The sequence below is a fragment of the Cyanistes caeruleus genome, chromosome 1, assembly GCF_971803275.1.
Source record: "Cyanistes caeruleus chromosome 1, bCyaCae1.hap1.1, whole genome shotgun sequence".
Lineage (NCBI taxonomy): Eukaryota > Metazoa > Chordata > Aves > Passeriformes > Paridae > Cyanistes > Cyanistes caeruleus.
Window position 1 is genome coordinate 92,562,269 of NC_141701.1, and position 17,481 is coordinate 92,579,749.

The window sequence follows — 17,481 nt, forward strand, 5'->3', positions numbered from 1 at the left end:
CCTCAGAGGTCGTTTTCCAGTCACTGCTGTTCATTAGGAAGGATCTGAGAGTAGGAGTTCTTTATACACGGTGATAAAGTGATGTTGGGATGTTCTGCCACTGCATCTCTGGGATTAGCTGTGAGCAGATTTCTAAGAAAGTATCTTTTTTTATCTGAGATTTTTCTGCCATAGCTCTTCATTTCTACCCCCTTCATTGCTACTATTTGACTGAGACCAGGAGTCATCATCTTCTAAATACTGTTGCTGTTTATGAAGTGCTGAAAGAATTGATGACTTGTAGTTACAATGCCGTGGCATTTTCTGCTCCACACAACCACAGAACCTCATTTGTCTACCTGTGCTGTTTTAGCTGAGTCACTTTCTTGATATTAATGCCTGTCTTGATCTTCCCCCAAGGCTGAGTTCTACATAGCCATGCAGCTATTTGGAAATATTTATAAAATAAGTTATGTTTCTGTGAATCATAGGGCTTTAGTTTGAATGGTAGAGGAAAAAAGCTTTGCAGTTTCCAGTAAGCATCAAGCACTGCAATGTTTTGGGTCAGGATGGAGAATGCACATATGTGCACCTTAGCAATGGGATGTTTTATCTTGTAGTATCAATTTAGAATGCCTTAATACATTAATGCAGTTGCAAAACTGTGTGGCCAGAGTAATTAATCAAGAACTTCTTTAGACAAACACTGGGAAGTGCCATTGATGCACTTAATGTTAAATCATTGGCCTTGAAGTGAGCAAGGTGAATGTAGATGGTATAACCACACAGCTGTGACCTTTGAATCACCTGCACTTGACTGTAGGAATTCAGTTTCGGAAAATGCAAATATTTGAAGTACGAAATTAAATCATATTACGGCTTATCAAACCAATGGAGCTACCTTCTCTCCAAATTCCTTTTGATTAGTAACAGTGGGACATTACCAAATAAAACACTGGCTTCAAAGATCTTTAGAAGAACGAAATTTAATGCACTTTCTTGCCATTTTGCTGAGCATGGCATGAGTAGCAGAATTAAAATACAGCATCTCATGACTGTACTTTGGGAAAAATGTGTGCAGTCCCCTGTGTTATATTGTATTGCTTGAAGGGTCGTACTATTTTCTGCTAAAACTCTTTTGAGAGACTTTTTAGGCTGGCATTGCACTTTCAGCAAACTTTTATCACAGCATATCTCTAAAATACTTGGCTACAAAGATAAGTTTAGACAAGTTCTGTTCTTATCATATCGAAAATGTGGTAACGTCAAGTGTGTGTGTGTACCTGTGGCTGGTGTCCAAGCTCAGTCTGAGCAAGCTGGGATACCAGAAACAGTATTTCTGTAATAATGTGGTTTGCTGCTTAGACTAATTAGCCTTTATGAGAAATTGTTCACCACTGTTTCAAAAGTACCTTAAAATATTTTTAAAGTGAAAACCACCCCCAAATATTTGTCAGGAAAATATATTCCCTGTCACTCTGAGTTGAAAAGCTTTTTTATAAAGTGTGAAAACTTCAAGGAATAAAAACAGTTTCCTGAAAAGAGGTCAGGGGCATATTTGGCATGCTTCTCTTTTTTTTTTTTTTTTTTTTTATTTTATTTTATTTTTTTAATTTTCCTGGGAACTACTTTCCCCCCCCCCCCCTCCCCCCGATCCATTAAGTTATGCTTGAGGGAATTTAGGTATTTTGGAAGTAAAAAGTAGACTTCACAGAGGTAGAATGCTAACAAGTATTACTGGCATTTAATTCTATAAATATAGTATGATATTTTACTGTAAGTATAGTGTGTTGTCAGGTTTTCATAATTTGTTATTCTAAGCAGGAAAACATTAGCACAATTCTACTAGCTTTTGATGAATAACTTGTGACTAGTATCCATCTTTTCCTGCTGGGAGTATGTATTTTGGGTATTTCTTTTGCTCAGTCAGGCCTGCAAAGGGAGTTTTCTCTGTATTCACACTACAGAGCATTTTTGCCAAAATTACATTTGATAGAAGCTGTAAAAGTATCTTATAAAAGCATAAATCTCATCTCTAACCTGTATTTTGAAGCAAGCAAATGATGTTCCTTTTCAGGAAAACCATAGTTTTAATACAAAATATTCTTGGCCTGAAGCTTTTGAGACCACCTGAGGAAGTCTGGCGGTAGATGCAGAGAGATGGTTTGGGAAACAGTGATGAGCAATCTTTCCATGTTTGTACTGATGTAATGTGCCAGGCATGTCAGTGGTCAGTTCTGCAATACTGGCAGATTTTTATTTTCTTTTTCATAGGGCGAGTGTCATAAAATCTTGAATATTACAGCTAGTCAGATCTCGTAAGGGCAAATATAAGTTTTGTAGTCTGAATTATGATTAATTTTTTTAAATGGAAATTTCCAATTTAGTAGACCACCTTGGAAGCAAGTAGGAATTTACTGGATTATTCCAGATATTGAGGGAACACTTCCCCAGGACCAACCACCTGCAGAGTAGCTGAGATCTTCTCTTGACACTATCGCAGCATTCAGCTCTCCCATCTTGCTCACAGATGTTTGGTCTTTATCAGTCACATGTAATTTGAGTGACACACACGCTAATGGCTCGTCACATGCTGAAACTGAGCTGTCTTCTGATCCTTGAATGAAAGATACCTTTTACTTTTCATATCTGAGGGTGGAATCTTGTCTTGACTAAACTTAGTGGCCTAAGTCCCATTAAGAGGAACCAGGATTTTGTTCCTCATGTCTGCACTCTCATGTTCGTCTGCTGCTAAAATCCACTGATTAGTCCCACTGAAGGAAAGTCTTTATTTAAAGTCTGCTGTGTCATAAGCATTCTTACTCATAATTAGTTCCATCTGTAAGGGGGAGTCTTTCATGTTAAGTGTGCGTTTTATGAGGGATATTACTGTTCTGAAAATGAAGAGTCTGGTTAGTATAATGCACAACATGAATACATACTAGCTAAACATTGTGAAGACCACTGTCTACAAGAAGACCTATGTCTACAAGAAAATTTTAGGCACTTTGCCAAAATGTTGATAGTGCTCAGTTTGGTAAGTGTTTGAGAATTTTTTTGATTAGCCACATGGTAGTAATTTATCTGTGGATTGTATTTTATCTTGCTGTGAATAGTTCTGTATATTGAGCACATAGCTGATTAAAGGTTAATAATTCAAAGCAAAAGGTTAATAATTCAAAGTACCTTAATCAATTTAGTATGTTGGAAAACCAGAACTCAGTGTTTTTTGTTCTGGAATTGCTATAAAATTTAGCCAAAACATATTGGTAATTACAAACACAATGATCATTAATTACTGTTTTCTACAAATGTCTGTGATTTCTTTGTGCAAAAAAAAAAAGCTTTGACCTGCATTAATAAAAACTAACATTTACAAACCAGCTATAAATGCTTGAAGAAGGCTCCCAGTTTAACACAAAGCAAATACTCTTTTGCAACTACTGGCTTCTTGGCTGTTTAGTCGTATGTATTTGAGCTAGAGCTGTGGTAAAGGCTGGTTTTTAAGGAGATGTTCGTTTTAGGTGATCCACTTGGTGGTGGATGCCACTTAGTAAGAGGCAGTGCTCAGATTCTCTGAGTTCCCAAAAGCCTTTTTCCACTTGATTGTCTGTGGTCTGAGTATGTGGCAGCCTGGCCATATGAGTAATTTGTTATGCTGGAAACTTGGAGCGGAGGCCGGCTTACTAGGGAAGAAACTACTGCAGATCTTCAATTATACTGATGGTTTGGTTTAAATTTCTATTTTCAAGAATTGGTAATTCTTATATCTGTGAAAAGTGGTTAGTTCAGCATTTTTACAAATAATTTGAATCTGCACCCTTTTGTTGGTCAGCTTTAGCCCAGTTTATTTCCTTTTCCAAGTTGGTATTAACAAATACGATATAGAAGTTTTGTCTCCTTTGCTTTGCTTTCTAAAACTGATCCTTTTTTATGTTACATCTAAGTTTGTCTCTGGTTTTGTTATATAATCTCTTTAAGTACAAAAAAAGGTGAAAAATTATTTAGGCCTACCTAATACTTCTTTTTTATAGTAGGAATAACTTAATTACCACAGTAAAACTTTAAAAAAGTCTGCCTCCAGGTTCCAGCTTTCAGCTCCTACACCAAAATAAATCAACAAACCCCCTGAAGCTGTACTTAAAGACCATAGTAATAAATGTCTTGGAAACGATACCACATAATAGTGTGATTATCTGGAAAATAATATTGTGAAGGTTTTGGCAAATGTAATAATACTGTGAATATTTGGAAAATACCTTCCTCTTTTATTCATGCTGCTTTCTTCACATTTCCATGCTCCCTTCATGACAGAGTTTACTGAAGTACCATACAAGAGCTGCTGTTACTGCGTTTTTTTCAGGTAGCACAGTCTTATAGGACCAAGAGCATTGATTGAAGATGTGAAAATTACATTTGGAGAGTAATAATTTCAGTATTTGGCAAATACTGCTACCCAACTTCAGAGCAAAATACATAGTAAGGAATGTATATGTTTTATGCTTAACTTATAAGGAGAAGAGAGAAAGAGGTAACATGGTGTATTTTATAGATGCACTATACATGATAAGGGAACAGAAAGTTTTATGTATATAGCATAAAATATCCTTTCTACTGTACATCAACACCAGTTTAGATTTTAGATCTATTTAGATCTATTATACAGGAGTAAGTTTAGAAGTTTGTTTAAATAACTTACTAATATTACAGTTTTTATCAATCTTAGGATGAATTAACACACCTGAAAATCTACGAAAAACATTGTTTTTATTCAAGGTTACAGTTCAAGGCAACAAAAAATTTGTGATAAAGTTTTTGTTGGAACTCTTAAGTCAGAATTTGCAAATTTAAGGAAATTGTAAAAGTTGTTGTTGGATTTTGTTGTGTATGGTGTTGTTTCTTGGTTTTTTTCCTCTAATCTGAGCTTAAATTTGAGTCCAAGAAATTTACTTTATCCCAAGATAAAAATATCTTGATGCATCCCTTTGTTACTGATGGCTGTCAGAATTCTCTTTTGTGAGTGAAAATGCCAGTGTTAAAGTAACCTGCTGTTAAAGGGGCAGGATTATTGTAGTAAAATCTCTTCTTGACCTGAGAAGTTTGGCAAAATAGCTGGTAAGTTTATTTTCTTGGAGAAAACAAAGGTTAATGTAGTACAAAGGCTAGTACATAATAATACACCTTTTGTGTTTTGGTTCCAAAAGGGCAGACATACTCGTTCTGAAACTGATTTTATGTTTCCTTGACTGTTCTGTAATACTTTTTCTCTGTGTAGCTGTGTGGAAAAAGGCTAGTTTAGCTGAATTAATTATGTGGAGAGAGAGGAGTGTGACAGTGGGACGTCAGGATGAGAGTCTGCCTAGAAATGAGGTGCTGGGTTGAATGGAGAGTTGTGCTTTAAAAACAAAGTAACAAAAAGAAAATCAAGAAAAGAAAAAAAAGGAAGGAGACATGCTTCGTGTAAAGGCAGCATGGAGAGAAAGAAGCATCCATGGGCTTTGTGGGAAAGCCATTCATGGCAAACTTTAGAAGACCTAGAATAAAAGCATTTTCATTTGGTGCATAGGTTACACAGACAAATTATAAACCAATCAATTACTTGATTTCAAGTACTACCTTTAGCACATGCTTCAGATCCTGTGCAATGAAAGGCTTTTTATTTGCAGAAGAAAGGTAAGATACATCTGATGAATAAGTTGTGTTTTGGTGGCAAAGAATCACATATTTTGAACAGTATGTAAAGATTCAGATGTAGGGATTTTTTTTTTTTTTTTAATAACCAATTGGATATTTTACTGGCAACTTTTTTCATACACATTTCTAATTAATAGAGCAGTCTGATTGCTGCTGTTAAGCAGTGTATTTTAGTTTTCTGATCTCAAGTGGATGCTAAAATCTGATGTTTTGGTCTGACAGGCACAAAACTAATATACATATCCAGTCTAGCAGAGAGAATCACAAACTACCTAGATGTTCTCTTGCAGAACTTAAGATTCTGTTGAATGGAGAAGGTCTCAGGGCTGAAGGGATGTGCAGTGGCAGGAGGGCACCTGAGCAGATGTTCTGGGCAGTATTCTGCCCTTCCTGAACCCCTGCTTATGCAAATGAAGCAGAACTAACCTGTGAGGGGAGTCTTTGGAGTTTGCAAAGCAATAATCACATTGTTATGGAGATGCCAGACATAGTAATAGAATACAATATATATCCAAATAGTAAGCACAGTCTTGTAGCTGGTGACTTCATCAGAACTTACCCATTACTATCTGCCTTTTCAGTATTGTTTTGAAAGTTCTGTGGTATTAGTTCCAACTATGCTGTAGTTGGAACATTTGCCAGTTCTGGCACCCAAAGGTTTTCTTATCCTGTTTAGTATCTTCAATGATGGTCTGAATGAGTAATCCTCATTAAGTCTGTGGATGACACTAAAGTTGAGCTGGGGTGTAGATCTACTGGAGGCTAGAAAGGGTGTGCAGAGGGAGCTGAGCAGGCTGGGTTGATGAGTCAAGATCAACCGTATGAATTTCAAAAAGGCCAAATTCTGAGTCCTGCACTTAGATCACAACAACCCCTTGCAGTGCTACAGGCTGGGAGAAGAGTGGACAGAACACTGTCTGGTGGAAAGGCATCTGGGGGTGCTGGTCAACAGTGGCTGAACATGAGCCAGCAGTGCCCTGGCGGCCAGGAAAGCCAAAGGCATCCTGGCCTGTATCAGGAGCAGTGTGGCCAGCAGGAGCAGGGCAGTGATTGTCCCCATGAACTCAGCACTGGTGAGGCCACACCTCGAGTGCTGTGTTCAGTTCTGGGCCCCTCACCACAAGGAAGACTTTGAGGGGCTGGAGCGGGTCCAGAGCAGGGCAGTGGAGGTGGGGAAGGGTCTGGGGCACAAGTCTGATGAGGAGCAGCTGAGGGAGCTGGGGTTCTTCAGCCTGGAGAAAAGGAGGCTCAGGGGGGGCCATTTCAATCTCTACAACTGCCTGAAAGGAGGGTGCAGCCAGCTGGGGGTCTCTTCTCTCAGGCGACCAGCAACAGGACAAAAGGAAATGGCCTCAGGCTGTGGCAGGAGAAGTTTAACATGAACATCAGGAAGAACTTCTTTACTGAAAGAGTGGCTAAGCATTGAAACAGGCTGCCCTGGGAAGCGGTAGAGTCACCATTCTTGGAAGTGTTCAAGAAATGAACATGGCACTTAGCGCTGTGGTTTATTTGACGCGGTGGTTTTCAGTCCTGCGTGGGACTTGATGACCCTGGAGATCTTTTCCAGCCTTAAAAATTCTATGACCTTATGAAGCTGCGGCCTTTTTATTATGAAAATGGACAGAACTTATGGTATTCTAGTAAGCATGAACAGTATTTATAATGAGGTTTTTTGGGTCTGTGGGGTTTTTAGAGCTTAGGCTTAAATGCTTTAATCTATAAAAAGCTAGAGCAATATCAGCTTTAAAAAGGGGAGAAGGGAAGAAAAGCACAAAAAGCTTACAATGAGAGGTAGTTGTTTGTTTTGGTCTTTCCATCCTTATACTCTAACTTAGGCTGCCTTTAGTATATTTTCAGGTAAATTAAAAACAATCACGTTATTCCTTCATTTTCTTGTAGAAGTTTTCATTAGTTCCCCAATTTTTTGTGCCAACCTGTCATTCTATTTGGGGATTCTGTTGGTGATTACATTACTTGTTCTATTTATTCAAACCATAGGAAAGTAGGAAAAACTAATTGAAATGTCTTCTCAATAACATACACTTTTAAAAATCTGCTTTCAGCCTTTCAGGAATTTTTTCCTGTATTTTTGTGTTTGGATTAGATTTTTTTATGTAATAGAGGAGTCAGAAACCTGGAGATTCATCTTCAGTAGTGAACAGTTATTAATCCTACTATACCTTTCTAAAAAATTCCCACTCTTGGGTTTTATGTGTGGTTCCCACTGATTGTTTTTCAACCTTTCATTTAAATGTGAAAGATATTTTAAGAAGTTAGGACAGCAAAATGTTCTTCAAATGATTCCATTGATTTTAAAGTAGAATACTACTATTTTCTGCTCATAGATACAAAAACTCATTTTTCCAGAAGTACTTAATAAATACAGCTGTGCATATAAAGGCTTTCTTGGTTAGAAACTGAGTATTTTCATTTTCTGAACAGGTGTCTCAATGCATGTACCTACTGTAAAACTAAGCATGCCAGAGGAGATCTAGCAAGTTACCCTATTGAAGAACTGGTGGACAGAGCCAAACAGTCTTTTCAAGGTAAGGAGTTTTAACTCTACAATAAAAGTCAGCCACTGAAGTGTTTCTGGGCTTACTTTCACACATAATGATTGGGGTACCATATGACTCTGTTGTTAATAGTCATAGCTGTGTCTCATAGTGCCTTTGTGGTTGAAAGCCATACTTTTGTTATGGTGTACACAACTATTTAGAAAATGTTGTCTTTAAAGTATTTTATTTTGATTTTAGAATTGTTCAGGTGATGTTCTATGCATGTATCTTTTTAAGGTCATGTGGAAATGGTAAAATTTGGTCATTTTACTCTGTCACTAATTTTTTTAAGAGGGTGATGGAAACCTTTTTTCGTTCAGCTATGAAGTAAATTTCATGAGACTCCCAAGGATTCTTAAATCCAATTTAGGCATACATTGCTTTTGCTGGTAATTGATTTAGTGGAGAGGTTCTGGAATGTTTCTGAGGCCCATACCAAGCTTGTCAGCTTTTAAGTTCAATAGGATATTTGCAATGTCACATGGATTCAATCAAATATTAAGTTTTTCTTGCAGTACACTATCTGGGGCAAATATCTGCCTAAAGCTCTTGTAGGTCTGGTAGTTATGGTAGCTTCATTGTATATTAGTGTTTGTTCTTTATATCTAAATTTTACCTGTATTTCAAAAATACAGATTTCCAAATTATGGCAGTATTCATTGTGAAGGCACAGGTAGTGTTTGTTCTGTTTGTGTGCCATTTTGAAAGATTAAAATGTACATTAAAAATACTTGGGTAATTCTGGTGTAGAGGCTGCTTCTATCTTTGTATTGAATACTTGGAATCAAAAGCAGTAGATGCAGCATTTGATGTCACATCCTCTGTGGATGTACAGACAGTACATCCATTTAGCTTCACTCAGGGCTCCAAGAGTTGCAACCAGTCTAGTAAGAAGTCTCCAAAGATTGGAAGTGTTTTTAAATCTACCCTTGCTTCGGGATCCATAATGAACCTTATTTAGGCCAGTGATGAACTTTTGTCTATTCCTATCACTAGTATACAAGGAAGTGCCTTTTTCCTAATCAAAGCCCGTATTCACAAATTCTAAGCTCTGCATTATGTACACAGAAAGTTCTTGCTTAGGGTTGCAAATGCACTTTGCTTTCACTTTTGTTAAAACCCAAGCACCTGTCTTTTCTTCTGTGAAGCTCATCTGTGACTGCTACTAAATTTTTCCTATTGCTTAAATGTGTTCAGTTAATGCTCTCATTGCTGTGAATTGGATTGTCTGACAGGAATTTTGTCATGTCAGATTTATTGGTTTAGTAGGATAAGTTCCTAAAACCTGTATACATATTAGGAAATTATCAGTAACTGAAATAGAGGATGCATAAATATGCTTGTTGTTTAGGTGGAGAAGCAGTTCAGGAAGCATGTTTCAGAAAGCTGGAAGTTTTCAGTAATGTAAGACAGATTTTGAAGTTGGCAAGTATCTACTGAGAAGGAGAAAAGCTGCCATTTATAAGCAGCATAAGAAGTGTTACTCAGCACGATATAGCTATTCTAAAGAAACTTTGGGCTATTCTTCAAAGAAATATGATGAAGATAAGATGGGTAGTAAGTCAGGATTATGACCTTGATTAAGTTAACCATCTTAATTTTATTTAGATTTATAAGATGTATGGAAAGAAAAATAAACAGACTTGTCTGTCTTGTTATAATTGTACTTATATAACATCAATTCCACATTATATTAGCATAAAGATGTATTTACTTGGTATAACAAGAAAAAAAAAACCTCGAGTTTTGTTTGTCTTTGCAGATAATGAATGTGAAATTTTGGAAAGTATTTTGAACTTAAGTATTGTACATTTGTATTGAAAAATCAGTAATTCATTTCATCTGTTGTACTGTGGCCTTTATTATAAATATCGACTCTTTCAAAATAATTTGATTTCTAATGGAAAAAGTTGCCCTTAAGCTATTGTTTTGAAATTTCTTGAGGAAATGCTATGACGTTTCTCACAGCAGCCATCTCCAGGGAGTTCTATTCTTGTTTGGCCTTACACTACTACCTCTGTTAGAGGACATAAGGAAAGAAGCAAGTATTTATTCAGTTGTAAAATGTCTTTGCCTCCAGCTTTCATATACTTAGAAATGGATGAAATGGTCAGATACTCAGTTTGCAGTGCGTGGAGAATTTATTACTGCCAGCTTGCTGCAGCTGTGGGCTGCAGGAACTTCATCAATCCAATGAAAGACTTTAGCAATTCAAAGCCATTATTCAATTTCTTGCTGAGTTACTGAGCCACAATCTCTTTAACAATCACTTCTGTTTTTGCAGATATATTGCTGAAACTCTAGTTTAAAACGCAGAGAGGTACAGATGTGCCATGAAAAGTTTTTCCACTTTGAAAACTGATTAAAAAGAGGTGGCTGAAATCACCATGATTGACCAATATCAGTCTATTTATTGTACTTTTCCAACCTCTGAAATAAGTTGTTTTTCTTTTTGTATATTATTTTAATGGCTTGAATTCAATGTAATATGCACAAAAATTTATAGATTTTTTTGTACACGCTGCCTACTTTCCTAATGCCTTGGAGTAAATGTTAAGGTGTACTGAAATTGAGGAGGATCTGCATACTTTTGCATAGTTTATGTTTCCTCTCTGACCTCCATAATAATTTTGAATTTACAAGTCACATGAACTTAAATATTTCACAAAATTTCATTAACAAAATAATCTATCTCAAGTTGAAAGCAGCCGAGTTTTTTCATTTTTTAACTTTAATGTTTTTTCTGTAAACTTCAACTGTTATTAAGTAGTTTAATTTTTTTACATGGGCAGCCATGTCAAATCAGAATATATAGCAGACTTCTGTAGAAAAACTAGTAAAAGAAAAAGCATTGTGAAATACAGTAAAGTGGTCTTTGAGAGGAGAACAAATGACTACTGTAAGGTTGTTTATGCAAAGTTTTTCTGCAGCTGATTGTACAGCACTTTCTTTGTGTCATCAATTTATTAGTAAGTTTTTTTTCAAAATGTGCTGTGTCATGTTCAGTGCTGTATTTTAGAGGATTGCATTTACAGTTATGAGAGGGCTCTTTCTTTCCTGCCCAAAGAAACTTTATGTATAACAATGTGGTTTTGCTTAGTATATGAAGTGGAAGGCTGGGGGAGCTGCCATTGGTGAACAGTGTTCCAAAGGAGAGACAAAAGTTAAACAGGCCTGAGCTTTGAAACTTTGGTGGAGTGGTGTTCTGGGATGGCTTTGGCTAAATTGCAGGACTTGAAATTGATCTTTTTCCTTAAGTGGGACTTTCATTATCATAAAAACCCTACATACTGAGAGACTTTCTGAGCAAAGACAGTATTTTATATTGCAAGCAATTTTGTCTCATTCAGCACACTAAGTTAAAAATATAAATATTTTATTTGAACTAGCTGTTACTTCATTCTAGTTTAGAATGAAAACATTCTGTATGTACCACTACAAAATGATACTCCTTAAGCATTGCATATCTGTTGCAGATGTCAGGGAATATAATGCTGTTAATATATACACCATTAAAATACACAGTTATTATTAATTAATTACTACATTAGCTTACTTTATGGTAACAGGACGTTCAGAAGAAATTCTGTCTTGTCGGTAAACACCATTCCTCAAACTATGTGGAACAATTGCTTCTGGATGGATAATTGTAGTGACAAAATACCACTTATTTTTGTTCCATTATTAGCATGATGTTTCACTGGCATGCATGGTGTTGAGTTCTGAATAGCACTTCTGTTAATCTTGGACAACCCGTAGCATTACAAAGCAGGGGCGCACCAAAACAAAGATTCTGAGTCTTGAGTTTCATTAGTTGTCTTAAGCAATTATCCCTAATCTGGTAGACTTTGGAGTGTTGAGAGTTTAAAGGAGGTTAATGTAAACATTTTTCTCTCTGCAAGTTTGCCATAAGCAGGTGTTTATGGGTGATAATAGGGATTGTTTTTATATAATGTGATTGGTTTCCAGAGCTTTTCAGAAGACTGTGAGCTTTGCTAAGGACCTCTGGTTTTAGTGGTTCTGATGACGTACTGTCAAGACATTCTGCTTTATTCCTAGTAGCTGTTTCATCCCTGCACAACTACCAGTAAATTCTCTGTATGATTTCAGGGCAGCTGACAGTCATGAAAGGACAAATATAAAGTATTGACAATGTTTTAGTTTCCCATTGCTTAGCAGAAGCAGTACCAAACCAGGATGCTTGGGCCACGCTCTCTGTAGTGGGTTTGGTCTCTGAGCATGCTGACAGAGAATGTGTGCAGTTTCCCAGATGGAACCTGGGCTGTGTACACAGGGTCCTTCCAGAGCTGAAAAAAACACTGTAGAGAGAGAGAGCACTTGTATCTGCAGATCTGACTTAGAGACAGAGGAAGGAGGAGAATGGTGACTGTTTATCTATGACCAGTCTTTTCTGTCAGCCTTTTTACTGACTTCTACAGAACATAGATGTTATTCTAATATTGTTCCTGAAGCATAATTTGAAATTTCATTCCAAGGAGCTTGTCTCCTGTATTTGCGATACTTTGATAAAAAGCCTCTCTTTGTTTTGCTGTGCTTTTTGGGTGTGGCTACAGAGCTAGGTTTTTTTTTCATTGTTGTTCTTAAGTTTATTAAAATTCTTTCTGTTTAGTTTTTTATGTCTTATGAATGTTTCAGGTTTCTTTACTGCTGACTTTGCTAAAGCACAGAATACTTAGGCCAAGATAAATATTTTTGTACCAGTGTGTCGTTTCATACTTAGATGGGATAGCATAATGAATTAGTTCTTCTTGTTCACATGTATTCCCTTTCCTTTCCATCAGTAGAGTAGAAGCAACGTCACCAAGTATGTGAGAACTATATGTCTTTTCAGTAGTGAATTGCAATATTTGAGGTATTTTCAAACTTCTTTTGCGTGAGCAAATTAGTTTAGTGAACTTTCTTCTTGGCTCTGAAGGAAATTCCCTGTTGTCTTCTTGGTACACCTTTTTCCACAGTCAAGTTGACCACTGTGTTACTGTTATTTCTGTTGTTTTCTTCATGCTCTGTTGCCTAAAATATTCCTTTGCATTATTTTTAATTTTACTTAAGAAATGTAGTGGCAATTACATTAAATTATTGGTGTTTAGATTTATTCCCCCCACATTGCTGTCTCCAACTTTTTGAGAAGGAGACAGGGAGAGAGCTGTGCTGATCCCTTTTCTGTGGCATCCAATGTCAGGACACATGGGAATGCCTCAAAGCTGCATCCCTCAGGGGGAGTTTGGACTTCACATGGGAAAATATTTCTTTACCAAGAGGGCACTCAAACCCTGGAATAGAGTTCCTACAGTGGTGGTCAGTGCCCTGAGCTGGTCAGTGTTGAAGAGGCATTTGGGACAACACCCTTATTAACATGCTTTAAATAAATTCCTCCATTCATTTTATTACGACAATTAAGTAGTGTGAAAATGTATCTGTGTGGGTTTTATGCTAATCCTTTATTTTATTAAAAATTGTTGCATTTAAAAATATAATTATTCTCTGCATGTTTTTCCCTTGTTTTGCACATTCTTACTTGTTCTTTTGCAGTTAGAATGGAAGTCTCCTTCTGAGATGGCCAGATGTGAGCTGACTTTGAGCCAAAAGCCATGTAGCCATTCTTGTGCATTTGTAGTGTGTTGTGTGTGCAGTCAGTCCACTGCTGTCAGAATGCTTCAAACCTACTGCACATGCTGGGTGATAGACTCATGCAGAATAAATTCGGTGTTTTCAAAATCTGTTGCCAAAGGCTGATCACTCTGCAGTGCACTTGCAGTATGTTTGATGTTGTCATCAAAATATTCAACATACTGATCATCTCTGTGCCCTCTGGCCACAAAGGATTCTGGGATTCACAACATGCCACTATTTTTCACAGAAACACTAAGAATCAGCAGAAGGCTCAGATTTAGTTTAATATCTTGTTAATATTTTCATTAAAGGTGTAGAACATGACATCTTCTAATTTTATAGTTGCCAAGAACTTTCAGTAATGTAATCTTGCTTCCATTTCCTTATAACTCTGTCAAACTTTAATTGATATTTCTAGCTAAAATCATCAAATTATTTGCAAGAATTACATTTGGGAAAAAAAATTATTTCTGACAGGTTTAGAAACTAGAAAAACTTACTAACAAGTTACAGAGGCCTTCATGCCTTAGTGTGGCAGATCAGATACTTTGCCTCAGGTTACTTTTTTTTTAATAATTTTTTTTTTAAATTAAATTTTGTTTTTGGTTCAAGTGTGTTTTGTGGAGACTCACTTGATTTTGTCTGTTAGATTTTGTAGGCATTCTCCATACCTCAGCTTGGTTTTATACATTATGTTTTTTTTCTCTTGCTGCCAAGACTGCTGTGACACTAGGCACTAGACATGAGGGAAACCTCTTTTGCTCCATGTGTCGACGTCTTCTTCCACTGTTCATATAGGATTTAGTCCTGTCAACCAGCCTGGTAGAGCAATCATACCATGAGAGTTAATTTGCCAAAAAATCATGCCCATGCCTCAATTAAGACATAAATGAATCACAATAGCTTTTGCAAGTATGTGGCATAACATGCAGAGCTATAATTGGGCCATTCGCTTTAAAGGAAAACCACTTTATCACTCATTGCCATTTGTATAATTGGGATTTTACGGTGTAAGTATTGTGTACCTGTTTAAAAAAAAAATAAAATATGGCCCCTTGTAATGTGGCAGTGTAAACAACTGAAGTAGAGTAACACATGATTGTATTAAGGATAATAAGTGGTTGGTCATTGTATTTGCTACCATGGCATTGTCTCAGGTCTTCTGTGGGATGACAGAGGAAAACTTGTTATTTAGGGAAGATTGAAAGGAAGATAATGCATTAACAATGAGTGGTCATTCATTTAATGAGGAGGTACCACCCTGGAATTTGCAAAAAATCATGTTTCTATAAAGATCTTCATCAGGAGTCAAAGTCTCCATGTGCTGCCTTGTGTTTCTGAAAGTAATATTTTCTCTGCTATGGGCATTATTATAAGCTTGAATAGCTTTAAATATATTCCTTGGATGCCTTGAAATGTTGTTCATATCATGGTTGTCTGTTCCAAAACATAAAGCATATGAATGCTGTGACATGAAATAAAAGTAATTTTTATTGAAAATCTGGACAATTGCTTCTTTAGGATGCTGTTCTCTTGCTAAGTGTTGCCAGAGGTACATAGGTATTGTCCAGAAGGTAACTTGCCAGATAAATTGAAACTGTTGCCAAAATGTCTGATAGCATGACCAGATAGCCTTCTTGTCTCTATCAAATCTATTCTAGTAATGGTCCTTTTTTATCAAGTCTTTTTGACTCTGCATGGGTTGTTGTAGTTTACAGTGTTGGAAGTAAGGATTTTAAATTGAATACACAAATGCTTACTTTGCATGCCTGACTAAGATTCCTCGAGACAATAAGACTCCACTAATCTCTAAGCTTTGGCAGTTTCAAGAACCAGAAAAGTCTGTCTAGCAAAGGTTGTATTTTTTAATTCAGCAGATAAAAAAAAACCCCAAAAACCAATTTTTGGTCACATTTCCTCTATGTAATTCAGTCTTCTCATTCCTTTTTATTTTCCTACTCAAATATTTAATTTGTGCTGTTAAAATCCTTGAATGACAGCCAGCCTATTTAATTTTGATTTTTATGAAAAAGGGTGCATTTTATTTTTGTTCAAAATAAAAGTGTAATAGAAAAGAGACAAAAAAAGAGATGTATACAATTCAAATTCCTACTTGATATTATACCTTAGGCTATAGTTTCAGCTGTACTTTCAGTAAGCATTGCAAGTAGAAGGAGCATTTCTTGGCCATCTCTTCCCTCCCTTTCCTCCTCCATCTGTCCTCCCCATTCTCCCTGTTGCCCCCTTTTTCTTTCATCCTTTCCTCAGGCCACCTGCTTTTTGGCTGGGAGAGTTCATTGTGTAAATCAGGCTAGGGAACTGATCTGGGGTAAAACTGAATGTGTTTTTAGAAACCTCAGAGGGTGACATTAGTAATTGATACAGGTTGAATCTTTCCAGATGCTGACATTGTAGACGTACCACAATTCTGCAGTGTCCTAAAGGAGCAGAGGACTGGAGGGATGTCTGGGAAACTACATGTAGCAATCTGCCCTAGCTTCTCTCATCACCCAGCTGCTCTTTTCTAGGCCAGTTCAGCTGGCTTTTGGGGTGAAAAGTGTAATGCCAGCCACACTGGGCTATCTTCTCTCTTCTCCCAAGGACAGGAGATACTTGTTTCAGCTTGACTGGGGAACGGGAAAAGAGAGGGTTGAAGCACACTCTAGCCTCCATGCTTTTTTAACAGAATGTTTGGCTCATTTGTGGCTTCTTCAGAAGAGCTCATCAATCTGATGTTTGCTTGAAATTATTACTTTTTTCTGTTTTTGGAAAATTTGTTTATATTATACAAGAAAAGTGTATGTTATATTCTTTCCATGCTTATTTAGTGGAATAGCAGCAGAAAAAAGCTGGGTAGCATTACTTGCTTGTTAATTTTATTTATAAATTTTTTTTTGCTAAGTTTGCATTGTTTGAAATGGAGTGTAAACCACAAGGTTCAGTAATGCCAAAGCCAGTAGTTAACTCCTTACCAGGCAGATTAAATTGGTTTTCTGTGTATTTAGTCTTGAATTTAAACAGAATTGGAATTAAAGCATGATACGCCTTTTAAATAAATGTGATTTTCAGAGGGGAAAAGTTTCTATCTTTAATTCTGTTTGAAAGTGGAAGTTTGGCTTTTTGTGGCTTCTTAACTATGGAGATATTAGAATTTTCTTTCACTCTGTGTAAATATTTGTTCAGCTACAGGAACTTGTGTTCATTTGATGATACGTATTTCACTCATGTATTTAATGCTGGTTTTGTAAAATCTGGATTAGAAGGTTTTATAAAACCTTCTATTATTCCTCTATAAAATTATTATAAGAGTATTCTCAGGGTCGGCTTGGCATGTTATGCTGCAGTCAGCTGCCTGAAGCTTTCTATAGCTTCTGTGAAAATATCATGAGAAATTTCTACTGTCAAACAGATTTGGTGACCAAATCATTAACGTAACAAATCCGATGCATTGTGTTGCACCATGCTCCTACCAAGTTGAGGTCTTTAATGTGTCCAAAGATAATTTATCAGAATGCAGCAATGATTCCTTTTATCATCTGGTAAGTAGTCTCCTGCTGCCTAGCTTGGCCTTGTGTAGGAACAAACCTTAGCTGTTCTGTGCCACTGCAACCTGCTACTC

The 17,481-nt window shown here is 36.6% G+C and overlaps 1 protein-coding gene across 2 annotated transcripts in view; it reads left to right on the forward strand.

Annotated features, from left to right (window-relative positions):
* CDKAL1 (CDKAL1 threonylcarbamoyladenosine tRNA methylthiotransferase) overlaps window positions 1–17,481 on the forward strand; it is a 377,626-nt gene that overhangs the window by 163,231 nt on the left and 196,914 nt on the right. For both annotated transcript variants that reach the window (XM_086842602.1, XM_023919638.2), the window contains exon 9: window positions 8,116–8,219. In XM_086842602.1, coding sequence (XP_086698728.1) covers window positions 8,116–8,219 — 104 coding nt within the window. The remainder of the gene's footprint in view (window positions 1–8,115; window positions 8,220–17,481) is intronic.